General features: G+C 48.0%; 1 protein-coding gene across 15 annotated transcripts; it reads right to left on the reverse strand.

Moving 5' to 3' along the window:
• Positions 1 to 2741: 2741 nt before the first annotated feature.
• Positions 2742 to 9995, reverse strand: LOC123071440 (histone lysine acetyltransferase CREBBP). 15 transcript variants are annotated; one of them, XM_044494995.1, is made up of 13 exons: positions 8535 to 9995; positions 8212 to 8394; positions 7651 to 7770; positions 7343 to 7561; positions 7179 to 7268; positions 6972 to 7088; positions 6812 to 6850; positions 6671 to 6721; positions 6523 to 6597; positions 5725 to 6427; positions 4932 to 5109; positions 3792 to 3868; positions 2742 to 3514 (listed from the first exon to the last, which is right to left on the reverse strand). In XM_044494995.1, the coding sequence occupies exons 1-10, from the start codon at positions 9699 to 9701 to the stop codon at positions 6401 to 6403; spliced, it is 2088 nt and encodes a 695-aa protein (XP_044350930.1). In that variant the 5' UTR covers positions 9702 to 9995; the 3' UTR covers positions 2742 to 3514; positions 3792 to 3868; positions 4932 to 5109; positions 5725 to 6400. The 15 variants fall into 15 exon arrangements, with proteins under 15 accessions (XP_044350930.1, XP_044350931.1, XP_044350923.1 ...); XM_044494996.1 differs by having other exon boundaries at positions 3792 to 3877; XM_044494988.1 differs by having other exon boundaries at positions 2742 to 3868; positions 6307 to 6427.
• Positions 9996 to 10560: the final 565 nt, after the last annotated feature.

The raw sequence follows: 10560 nt of genomic DNA on the forward strand, positions 1-10560 counted from the left end.
TGTTTTTTGGACGAGAGTCCACAAAACATTCCATGAAAGGAAGTTGTTTGAGCCCTATCAATTTGAAAGCAACCGTGACGTCGGCTCGATTCAAAAGAGATGGTTGTTCATCCAACAAGAGTGCAACAAGTATCAAGCCGCATTTGAGAGCGTTCAAGCACGGCCCGTGAGTGGTACCGGCGTTGGGGACATGGTATGCTCTCCTTCTTTGCCCTTTCCTTGCTACGGCCATGAGACTTCGGCCTTGTACATGTTTGCATGTTCACTTGTTGTTGATCATATGGTGTAGGCATTTCAATCTTTGGAGGCATTCAAGGCCCAGCACAATGACAAGCCGTTCACTCTTACGCATTGTTGGACTATGATCAACAATTGCCCTAAGTTCAAGGACCAATACCGTGAACTCCAAAGGAAGAGAGGCCTGAAGACGGCCAAGTTCGCCGAAGGTGGAGATGGCGTGGCGTTGAAGAGGCCGAGGGGCAAGACCAACTCCAAGGTTGACGACATTCATGATGCCTCATCCATGGCATTGCATGACACTTTGCATGGCATGATGTCGCAAAAGAATGTGAGGGATGAGAAGAAGCGGCAAAGCAAGGACGAGCAAATGAAGCAATACCTAGAGCTTCAAACGAAGAAGCTTGAGATGGAGGAGGCGGCCAAGAGAAGGAAGCTTGAGATGGAGGAGGCGGCCCGGTAGAGGCAGCTCGACATGGAGGAGGCGGCCCGGCAAAGGCAGCTCGACATCGAGGCCGAGAATGTCAAGGCCATGCAAAGGCAGCTCGACATCGAGGCCACCAATGCCGCCACCAAAGCGAAGGAGGTGGCCCTCGCGATCATGAGCGTGGACTTGTCGAAGATGAGCGAGAAGACGAGGGCCTGGTTCGAGGCCAGGCAGAAGGAGATGCTCGACGCCGACGGCCTAAACTAGGTCGTCCGATCGGTCGTGGCCGTTCTTTTTTGGAGGCTGGCATGGGTGCCGCCCGCCCGCTGGGCCGCTGGCCGTGTGCCGGCGAGAAAAGCATTCATTTTGAAGGCCGGTTGTGTCGCCGGCCGCTGGCTGTGTTGCCGGCGAGAACAACCATTCATTTTGGAGGCTGACTGTGTTGCCGGCCGCTAGCTTTGTTGCCGGCGCACGTGATAAACTGGGGCCGTATGGCTTGGCATTTGAAACGTTTCTCCTTTTTTTTAAATGGACGCGGACAGGATGGGGTAAATGATGCGGCCGCGCTCTGGGCGCACGGCCACCGCATCCCAGGACAGGCCCGGACACGAATCCATCCCCTGCCCAGACGGATAGAATCCGGACAAAACGGACGTCCGTTTGGGGTTACGCGGTGGAGTTGGCTTAAGTTGGACGAAAACTGGGACACTCCTGCATGAGCTCCTCCTCTTGAATCCGAGCAAAAACTATGGCCCTCGTGATGCTGGTCGGTGCCTGAATGCGCACCACCGCTCGGAGTTCATCCTTGAGACCCAACAGGAATTGTGTGACGAAGAACTTGGGCCTGAGGGTGGCATCAAGCGCGAGCAGATTGTACATGTAAACTTCAAACTGTTGTCTGTATTCCACATTTCCACTAGTGTGCCTGTCTGTCGCAACTGCAGGAGCTTATGCATCAGAGATTCAAATTCTTCTGGGCCAAATTCGTCTTCAGTTGCACGCCAAAACAGATCCCATGTGACCACTGGGTGTTGCTGACGGAACGCCCTGAGCCAGAGTGCCGCATGCCCCTTCACAAAGCGCCGCCGTTGCCACCCAGTTGATCGGAGGCACCCGGTAGAGCTTGAAGTATGCGAGGCAGCGGTCCAGCCACACCCGAGGCAGCTCACCGTCGAAACGAGGGAAGTTGTACTTCGGCGGTTTGGTGGTGTTGTGGCTTGATGGCGTGCTCGTCGCGCGGCAGGATTGGGTGGGCTGCCTCCACATCCACAGTCACAGGCTGTTCGGGACTGCTGAGCAGAGGAGGCCCCTCGTTGGTGAGCCGCGCGAAGGGAGCGGTGCCCGTGATGGTGTGCGGGATCGGCAGTGCACTTGGTGGATGCGGGGCGCGCGGATCCAGAGTCGGGGAGGCGAGTTGGGTCGCCGGTGGTGGTTGTTGATGCCCAACTTTCCACTAACAACTGGGTGTTCAACTACTACCACCACCACTAACAAATTTCTCTCCCCAGGTTGGAAAAGCTCTCTTTGATGCCCAACTTTTGGGTGTCCATTTCACTAGATCTTTCTACAAGCACATACTTGGTGCCAAGGTTATGATATTTAAGCCATTGATCCTGCTTACTACAGAAACCTTAAGTGGATGCTTGAGGTATGTATTTTTGTGTGTAGTTAATGTGGTGTAAATACCGACCCTATGCAGGTAACTGACTGTGAGTTGATTCCTGGAGGGCGTAACATTAGGGTCACTGAGGAGAACAAGCATGAATGTGCATAGGGTAGCAGAGCCTCGTTTAACCACTGCAATTAGGCCTCAAATTAATTCTTTAATGGATGGAGCTAACATCCATTTTTAACCAGAAAGAGTTTGAACTGCTAATCAGTGGACTCCCAGATATTGAGTTGAAAGAGTTAATTCAGTTCTATAATGATCTGTTGCATGTGCTCTGCTTATTTTTTAAGTCTGCATTCAGTGGTGGCTGTGGCTGAGTGATGCAGATTCCAAAAATAACGAGGGAAGGGCAGGTTTGTACATTGATGAAGGTCACACCTAACAGGAAAACGAGTGCATGGGATCACATGAATCTGGATAAAGCCCTTTCTCTAGTGATCTAAGACGTCTTAAATTAATTTACAGAGGGAGTGCATCATACAAGAATAATAACATTACAAACGATGTGACTGGACTCCACTAATTTAAACTAGAGCCGATCACCATCCACAATTCAGACTGGTGGGCTGGTTATGTACTCCCTCCGTCCGGAAAAAGTTGTCCAGAGCTTAGTTCATTTCAAATTTTACAAAAAAAACCTTCCGGTTTTAAATCTAGTGCTAATCCCCCCCTCACCTCTGCTTCTTCCTCCTTCGACCAAGCGGCCGTCATAGCCACCGCCGGCAGCCGCCGTAGAAAGAGCGGGCGACCACCTCCGCCGACGCCCACCTGCGCCGTAGCCCACCTGCGGTTGCTCAGCCGCTACGAACGTGGGCCATCCGCACGGAGGCGAGCTGCCCCGCCGCCCAGCTGAGGCTGCTCCTCGACCACCTTGACGGGCGCCTCCTCCTCGTGGCCCTGCTCGCGTCCCTGGCCCTGCTCGCCGGTTCCTCACCCTCGCGGCAACCCCAGCCGCCGCTGCCGACCCCGGTCGCCGCTCCCCTCTTGAAGAATTCGGCAGGCAGGGCAAGGCGGATCTTCCCCGGCGGAGAGAGGACCACGCAAACCTGCTGATGCCACAGCCGATTGCTTCTGCTGATTGCTTCTGCTGATTGCCTCTGCTGATTGCTTCTGCCCTCGACTGCTGATTGCCTCTGCCCTCGAGCACCTCGACTGTTGATTGCCTCTGCTACTACTGTTGGCTGCAGGTACAGTGCCAATTGCAGTATCAATTTCATTTTGTCAAAGAAGTACTCCATCAGCGTCAATTGCAGTGTCAATTGGAGTATTAAAATTCTCAATTGCAATGCTGATCTACTGCTGATGTTATCTGACATTTACAGTGTTTTGTGTCTGTCAATCATACTCCATTCAGTGTCCTGTGTCAGAAATTTGGTGAAGTGAAGGTGAGGTGAAGTAACTGAATTCACTAGCATAATCTGAATCAAACAAAGCATAGTTTGAATTCACTAGCATAACCTGTTGTAGAAACTAGAATGAGCCTTCTTTTTTTACCCGCCCCCGACCCCGACGCCTCTGGTACTCCGCCTCTGTTCCTGCGAAATCTTGATCACATTAGAGTAAATTGTTCATTTGTTCCTGCAAAAGCTTGATTGCAAATAAAATTAACAGGTTATACAAAGAGTTTAATTGATACAGAGAGTTTAATTGGATTACAATCGAAATTCATTGTCAGGGTCAAAATTCAAAGTATTCCATGCTTGTCCAATTGAATTAAAAACATGTCCCTAAAATTGGAATATTTGAATTAGCTAGGTTTATTCTTCTTCTTCTTCATAAACAGAAAAAGATGAATATTGCTGGTCTACTTCATAAAATGAATATTCTTCAGTAAACACTTGTAAATCTAGAGTGGTTATAAACTTATTTTCTGGAATCATCAATGTGCATTCATGCTAAATGTTGATAATTCTTTGAACTTTGAGAAAGAAGATGAATGAGCATCAATGTGCATTTAGGCTAATTCTTTGAACTTTGATCATCAATCCAAATACACTATGATCAATCCAGAGAATCATCAAAGTTGTTCCTAAACTGAAGATTATCCTAGTCTGAACATGTCACAACATTACTGTCAAAATTTCAGACTTGACAATACTAAACTGAATATTGTTCCTAAACTGAAGATTATTTAGGAACACACTTGTTCCTAAACTTGATGTTGATTTAGGAACACAATCTCTATCATGTGTATGTCTTTTTGAGGGAGTACTGTACCATCCCAAAACTGAAACTGAATTTTCTCCTTCCCTGTCACCACTTGCGTACTCACTTAATTTTTGAACTTTAATGATATCTCTACTGCTTGCTTTACTTCAATGTTTTCATTGTTTATTGGTTTAAAAGGCAAGGCATATTGGTTTTCTTCAACTAAAGCAAGGCAAGAAATAAAATGGATACTGTTGCTAGATACTGTTGCTTATATGTTCAGGGGTACTAAAAATGCACATTGCTCATATGTTCAGAAGATCCTTACTGTAACCAAATCATATGCTAGCTACTGTCTATTGCTTTGCCTATGTTCCTTTATTTTTGAGAATGAGCTAGCTTCTGAAGAAATAAAATGGATACTGTATTAGTCAAAAATAAATGGCTCACTTGTTCCTGGCAGAAAATCAGGACTAAATGTTGTCATCGCCTCCTCTGTTGATTTGAAGCACCAGCAGTACGGCAAGAAGAGTTGGCAATTGAAGCAGCAGCGCCACGAATTGAAGAAGCAGCAGCGCCACGAATTGAAGAAGCAGCAGCAACACATCAATGGCAACAGCAGGCAATTCTGGAGACAAGAGGGACAACATATCAGTTGAAATAACAGCAGCAGATCAACAGAAATAGCAGCAGCTTGCCGGTGGCCCTACTGAATACAGCAACGCAGAGAGCATCAACCAAAATGAACTTTAGTCCATGAAAGTGCAGAGTTTAAGCTCTATTCAGCAAATGAAAACAGCAATACAGACTAACTCTCTTGCTCTCTTGCTCGATGGTCTCGACGAGTAATTTAGATTACAGAATAAGAATAAGAACAAGGGCTTGAGGATGTTCCTATGAATTTTGTTGTGTCATGTTTCTTTAAGGAATGGCCATGCAACAGAAGAACTGAGAGAGGGAGTATATGACTTCTCTCAATAAAATTCAATTAAATTATGGAGCTGAATCTGACCTCCAGCTCTACAAACTGAAAATTATGAAGCTGAAAATTATAGAGGCTGTCTCATACAGTAAAATTCAGTGAAATTTTACAAACTGAAAATTATGGAACTGGTTCTGATTTCCAATTCAGACTCCAGACACCACAGGCACCAAAATTGAGCAGGGAGCAGTGAGACCATTAAATTTAGCTAGACAAGATTTCATAGGAGAGAGCCTGTAGGGGTGTGTGCTCTGCACGTACCCTATGAAGAGGAGAGATCCGCCTTCATATCCGCCGGAAAAGGAAAGGTGAGATTTTGCTTTTCCCAATTTGAAATTTTGCCGGCGGCTCCAACATCTACATCGAGGCGCTGGTGGAGGCCGACGGCGTCTTCCGCGCCGCCCACGACTGCCTCTTCCTCTGGCTGGACGCCGCGCTGGGGATGCTGGAGTGGTACACATTCGGCCTCGTCGCGGGCAGGGATAGGGAAATGTGAGTATTTTAGGGAACAAATCGACGGGCAGGGATGGAGGGAGCGGTGGAGCTGCGGGTCGTGGCGGAGCTGCGCGGTGGAGCTGGGGGTCGCGGCGGCGCGGTGTGGTGGAGCTGCGGGTCGCGGCGGCGCGGCGTGGTGGAGCTGCGCGGCGTCACCGGTGTCGCTGGGGAGCAGTGGAGCTGCATGAGCGGAGTTGTCGAAGGGGATGATGGACTGCGGGTTCGGTCGGAGTTTCTTCGAGGTTTTTTTTGCAAAACTGTCACGCGGACAACTTTTCCCGGACGGAGGGAGTATAATACAATCATCATCATATTAGTTCTGTCCGAGTGTTGGATGAGATAACGGACCATCATATTAGCTCTGTCTCACTTTAGATGAGATGACACTTGAGTTCTGACAGATAGATTTCCAACCAAAAGCGACGAATCCAGTGTTCCATAATCATATTCTCGCGAAAACAAATCTTTCCTGCAAGGTGGATTAAAACACAGACATAAATTCCTTTTTTTATCTTGGGACCGAACCCTACTCTGGCTATACAGTTAAACATACTGGAGATTTACCTTTTTGTCCAAACCCAACCGACCTGCGATCTCCATCTTCTTCTCAGCGTACTGCGCCATGTTCTTTGTTTTATGCTGAACCAAGTAATCCAGTTATAAAAAGTACCGCAACATATCAGTATTCATAGAGGATTCATTGAGAAACTACCTTCCCGAAAGCTAACTTGCTAAACACATCCCGAGCTTCATCCTCCTTAGCCTAAGATGGCACACAAAGGTCATACTGATGTTAACAGTCTATTACAGTTACATATGTATCATCATGTCAATCGTACAGTATCCTACTTACCTTCAGATCAATGCCACCCTCCGTGACAATAGAATAAATCTAGAAAAATAAACAGATGAAATGAGACATTCGCAATATGTAGCATATTTTTTACAACAAAAATTCGGACTGGAGGCTATACAAATTTGCAAAACAGCCTCAGATTAAGAGATCAACTTACCATTTGCTTTATTGTTACAAAGACAGTAGCCGCATTCAGTTCAGCATGTAGTACCCTTTTGTGTATAGCAAATTTGTCCATTGCATATACTTCCTTCACAGCATCTAAGTATTTTCTCTGAAATATTTTTGAAACCATGCGAACTATGATAATCACAAAGCATGTCAATAGAGCATTATTACACAAATGTTTGATTAGGATACTAACATCTTCCTTGGCGACAAGCCTCCATATCTCAAAATAGAGAAGATCTATGTCCTTGAGGGACGCATCTTCTCTCAGCTCTATAATGTACTCCTGAATCAAATGGATCAGATCTTGAGTAACACCAGCAATGAACACCTCAATTAGGAAAAGATAAGATATCTTACATTATAAGCAAAAGCAGCTAAACGAACAGTCATATGGGGGAAGTGGGTTGCAATCCTCAATGCTTGCCTCCATGCTATAGTATCCATGTTTCTCCACTGAAGTGCAAAGAAGTTAATCATTATGTGTATGTGTATGTGTATACATATATTTCGTGATTTCCTGCGGGGCATACTTACCTTCTCGGTACTGCGATCCAGATTTACATAATCTGCAACCCACTGTTGCAAGAAAGAAGTCTAGCACTTTAAAAATGATCCAGACACCGGTAATATTTTAAATTCCAATAGCTTGATCACATAATGCGTACCTTCAATTTCTTTGATATTTCTCCATAGTACTTGACATAAACGGAATCAATTTCATATGTATGATAACGTGAGCGGTAATCATCGTGATAGCGATACAGGCGTTCACAACTATCAGGCAGCTGCAAAAAAAAGGACGAGAATTAGATGGCACATCTGAAGCACTTGTTGGCTAGTGTTAAGTGAGATGACAAAAGTTATGTCCGTGAAAGTAAACCTCATAAAGATACCAAAAAAATACCTTCAGTAAAATCTAGCATGCTAGAAATGGTGTCATACAAAATCAATGTTCTCATAACCGCAGAAGAGAATATGGTGATGCAAGTCAAACAATCATCATCTTTTAAGAAAAGATGTTCAGAAACAATTTTAACTTGTACCGTGAAACAAGTGACTCAAATCTCCATAAAAACATTGCAGCTGTTGTTGGAATTAATGAAGCACAATGAACTACCTCATTGATTTAACGGTGTTTTCACATTGTGTTGAAATGGTTTCTGAACAGCAATGATTAAGATAATCAAACTAGTCAAACCAGATGGCTCGGGTGTAGATAAACTTACGAAATTACTAAGGACAATGCGTTGGTAGTCATTCAATCCAGGGTTCTGGCTATCATCGCGATGGAAGAACCACTCAAAACTATCATCATCCTCCAAATGCCGAAAGTAGGACTCCTTAATAAGTTCATCCTCGGTGTACTCTTCTGGTTCCTTTAGTTCATGTGCAGCCTCTGGCTTCACAATCTACACACAGATGATACAAAAGATAAAATCATGCATGCATACCAAACCAGGACTGAATTACCTGCTATCGCACGTGTACACACTTTATAACATACATTAACTAAAATGAGTGCTGATCGATTGATACAGCATGAAGGTACCTTGTAATAAGCGATGCGAAGGCGTGCAAGGCGCTCTTCTATCTCGTCGTAGTCCTCAAATGCCATATAAGAGTTCGGGTCAATAGGAGGAGAAATATTGGGACGCAAAATTTTAGCATATTCGGCCTGGTCTTCCTTGGTGAGAATAACGCCTGGCCCGGTGTGCTCATCGCCACCTTCTTGTGGCAAGATGGTGTCCTCCATCTCCATGTCTGTCGCATGAGAAATCGGGTCTTGAAGATGCTGGGTAGTGGCAGGAGCATCGGAAGATGATGGGGGTAGGTACTTGCGGCGCCTCTTCTCCCCTGTCCACACCTTGTTTGTTCCATCTCCATCATCGCCCAGTGGCAGGAGCATCGGAAGATGATGGTCGAAGGCAGGAGTGCGGCCGTGGAGCGGCATGGCGACAGTCCGCGGCGGGGCACGAGCAGTGTCGCCTGGTGGCATGGCGGTCTGCGACAGGGCACGAGCTGGGCAGCCTCGTGGCTCGGCGACGGTCCGCGGCGAGGAGCTAGCGGTGCCGATGGTCCGCGGCGGGGAGCGAGCAGGGCAAACTCGTGTGGTGGCGAGGGTCCGCGGCAGGGAGCGAGCGTGGGCGCCTCGTGGCGTGGTGACGGTCCGCGGCGGGGAGAAAGAGACGGGGCCGCTTGGTGGCATGGCGACCGTCCAAGGCGAGGAGCGAGTGGGGCCGCCTGGTGGGGTGGCAACGGTCCGCGGCGGAGCGGGGCCAGCGGTCAGCCGCGGGGCGGGAGCAGGGCTGGCGGACCGCCGCGGGGCGGGAGCAGGGCTGGCGTACCGCCGCGGGGCGGGAGCAGGGCCGGCGGTCCGCCGCGGGGCGGGAGCAGGGCCGGGGGACCGCCCCGGGCCGGGAGCAGGGCCGGCGTACCGCCGCGGGGCGGGAGCAAGGCCGGCGGTCCGCTGCGGAGTGGGAGCAGGCAGAGCGGGGACGGCGGTCTGCCGCGGGGCGGGAGCGGAACCGCTCATGGGATGCGGCGGTGGGGCGGGAGCGGTGCCGCCGAGTGGCGGATCGGGGTGAAACCTGGAGCCCAGAGTCGAGATCGAACGATACAGAGGGGCGACCGGAGGCGAGATCGAGCTGGGCGGCGGCGTGACCGAAGGTCCATCATCGCCCGATGGAACATACTGGACGGGCTTCTCTTGCGGCATCCCGATCGAACGATCGAGAGGTGAGACCGGAGGCGAGATCCAGCTAGGCGGCGGCGAGACGGATCCGGCGGCGGCGATATGCTGGCGTAGGTGCTCGGTACACGTGGCCAGAGGCGACGGTAGGCAGCAGAGGACGTGGTGGCGGGCGGGAGCGGAGACGTGGAGTGTCCTGGCTGCGGGGATGGTAGGCAGCGGCGGTGGGAGGTGGGAGGCGGCGGCGGGAACGGCTGCGTGAAACCCTAGCACTTGTCGAGACACGGGAGAAACGGAGGGGAGAAACAAAGCGTGCGGGCCTAATATGGGGTGGGTGTCACGCGGTGGCAGGCCGAGGTATTATAATCCGACACTGAAGGGTATTTATTCCTTTCTTGTACTCCCTCCGTTCTAATATAAGGTGTATTCGGTTTTTCTTTTCAAAAGTCAATTATGTTCATATTTTATGAAGTATTTAGAAAAAAGTATTAATATCTATAATATTAAATTTCTAATTAAATCCATTGTAAAATGTATCTTTATATTTTATTTAATTTGTATTGCAGATGTTGATATTCTATTCTAGAATCCTGGTCAAATATACTACATATGCTTTGACTTTCATGGAAATTTATGCACTTTATATTCTGAAACAGATGAAGTATTTATGAAAGGGGGAGCACGTCAGTTAGAATTATAATACGTTTTGGATATTTTAATATGAAGTATATATGGACCGAAATGAAAACAAGCACGCCAAAACGTGTCCAGAGTTCTAGATATTTGGTTTGTACACAATTTTCTAGATATTTAGTTAGATGAAAACATATTTTAGAACCTCCAAAGTTCTTAAAACAATTACACAAGTGCATAAACATGTGTAGTG

This window comes from Triticum aestivum, chromosome 3B (assembly GCF_018294505.1).
Source record: "Triticum aestivum cultivar Chinese Spring chromosome 3B, IWGSC CS RefSeq v2.1, whole genome shotgun sequence".
Classification (NCBI taxonomy): domain Eukaryota; kingdom Viridiplantae; phylum Streptophyta; class Magnoliopsida; order Poales; family Poaceae; genus Triticum; species Triticum aestivum.